The sequence below is a fragment of the Condylura cristata genome, unplaced genomic scaffold (genome assembly GCF_000260355.1).
Source record: "Condylura cristata isolate star-nosed mole 26May11 unplaced genomic scaffold, ConCri1.0 scaffold00035, whole genome shotgun sequence".
Lineage (NCBI taxonomy): Eukaryota > Metazoa > Chordata > Mammalia > Eulipotyphla > Talpidae > Condylura > Condylura cristata.
In genome coordinates, this window is record NW_004567136.1 from 15,413,949 (window position 1) to 15,414,895 (window position 947).

General features: G+C 72.7%; 1 protein-coding gene across 1 annotated transcript in view; it reads left to right on the plus strand.

The window, feature by feature from the left end:
* The window catches only part of SLC28A1 (solute carrier family 28 (concentrative nucleoside transporter), member 1), a 43,383-nt gene that overhangs the window by 37,024 nt on the left and 5,412 nt on the right, over positions 1-947 (plus strand). The window contains exon 17 of the mRNA XM_012732693.1: positions 740-821. Within this exon, the coding sequence (XP_012588147.1) occupies positions 740-821 (82 nt within the window). The remainder of the gene's footprint in view (positions 1-739; positions 822-947) is intronic.

A 947-nucleotide genomic window follows, 5' to 3' on the forward strand; every position in this document is an offset into this window, starting at 1 on the left:
CCCACGGCCCTCCTGGTGGCGACCCCAGGCACAGCGGCCGTGCTGGCCACCTCAGCGGCCGGAAGTTTTCGTTGCCTTAAGCAAACTGGCGAAGGCACCCAGCACCGCCTCCCACCAGAGCCAGCTCTGCTCCGCGCTGGCCTGTGTCCCCGGGGGCGTGTCCGGTCACCGCAGGCCACGCTGGCCGTGGGACGCAGCGTGGCCGCAGTGACCAGCCCCCGGCGCCCCGGACCCCACTGTTGTCCGTCCCGCTGGGGACGGCGAGCACAGGCGGGGCCTGGGGCCTCCCGGAGCCGCGCGCCCACCCCCAGCACAGCCTCTCCGGGAGTCACCTGACGCCCCGGTCTCAGTGTGATTCGGGTCACCACGAGCTCTCCCCGTGAAATATTTCTTGTCTGTCGGCTGGTAAAGGAGGGTGGCCAGCAGGTGGAGGTGCCCAGCCCCGCCCCGGCCCCCCAAGGGTGCTCTCCGCAGTGAGCAGCAGCAGAGACCCCGGGAGGGGGGAGGGTGTCCACGGCCCGCTCCGGGATCAGTGCAGCCCCTGGACGAGGGCGGTGGCCAGGTCGGGGCCTGCGGTGGTGAGGGGCCGAGGCGGGTGGGCAGCCCGGTGCCCGGGGGGCCCCTGGGGGCCTGGGCGGGGGCAGCTGCCTGTGCCAGAGGCAGGGGTGGGAAAGCGGCACGATGGGGCGCTGGGGGTGTGGCGCGTCCCGCCTGAGGGAAGCCCCCTCCCGCCTGCCAGGTCAGAGCAGAAACCCTCACGACCTTTGCCCTCTGTGGGTTCGCCAACTTCAGCTCCATCGGCATCATGCTGGGAGGCCTGAGTGAGTCCTGGGGCTCCCAGCGTCCAGGCCTGAGCAGGAGGCCGGCGCCCGCTGGGAAGTGGCCTTTTCGCTGGTGCTGGGGGCTGCGCGGGCTCAGGCCTGGCCGGGGCCAGACACGGTGCTGGC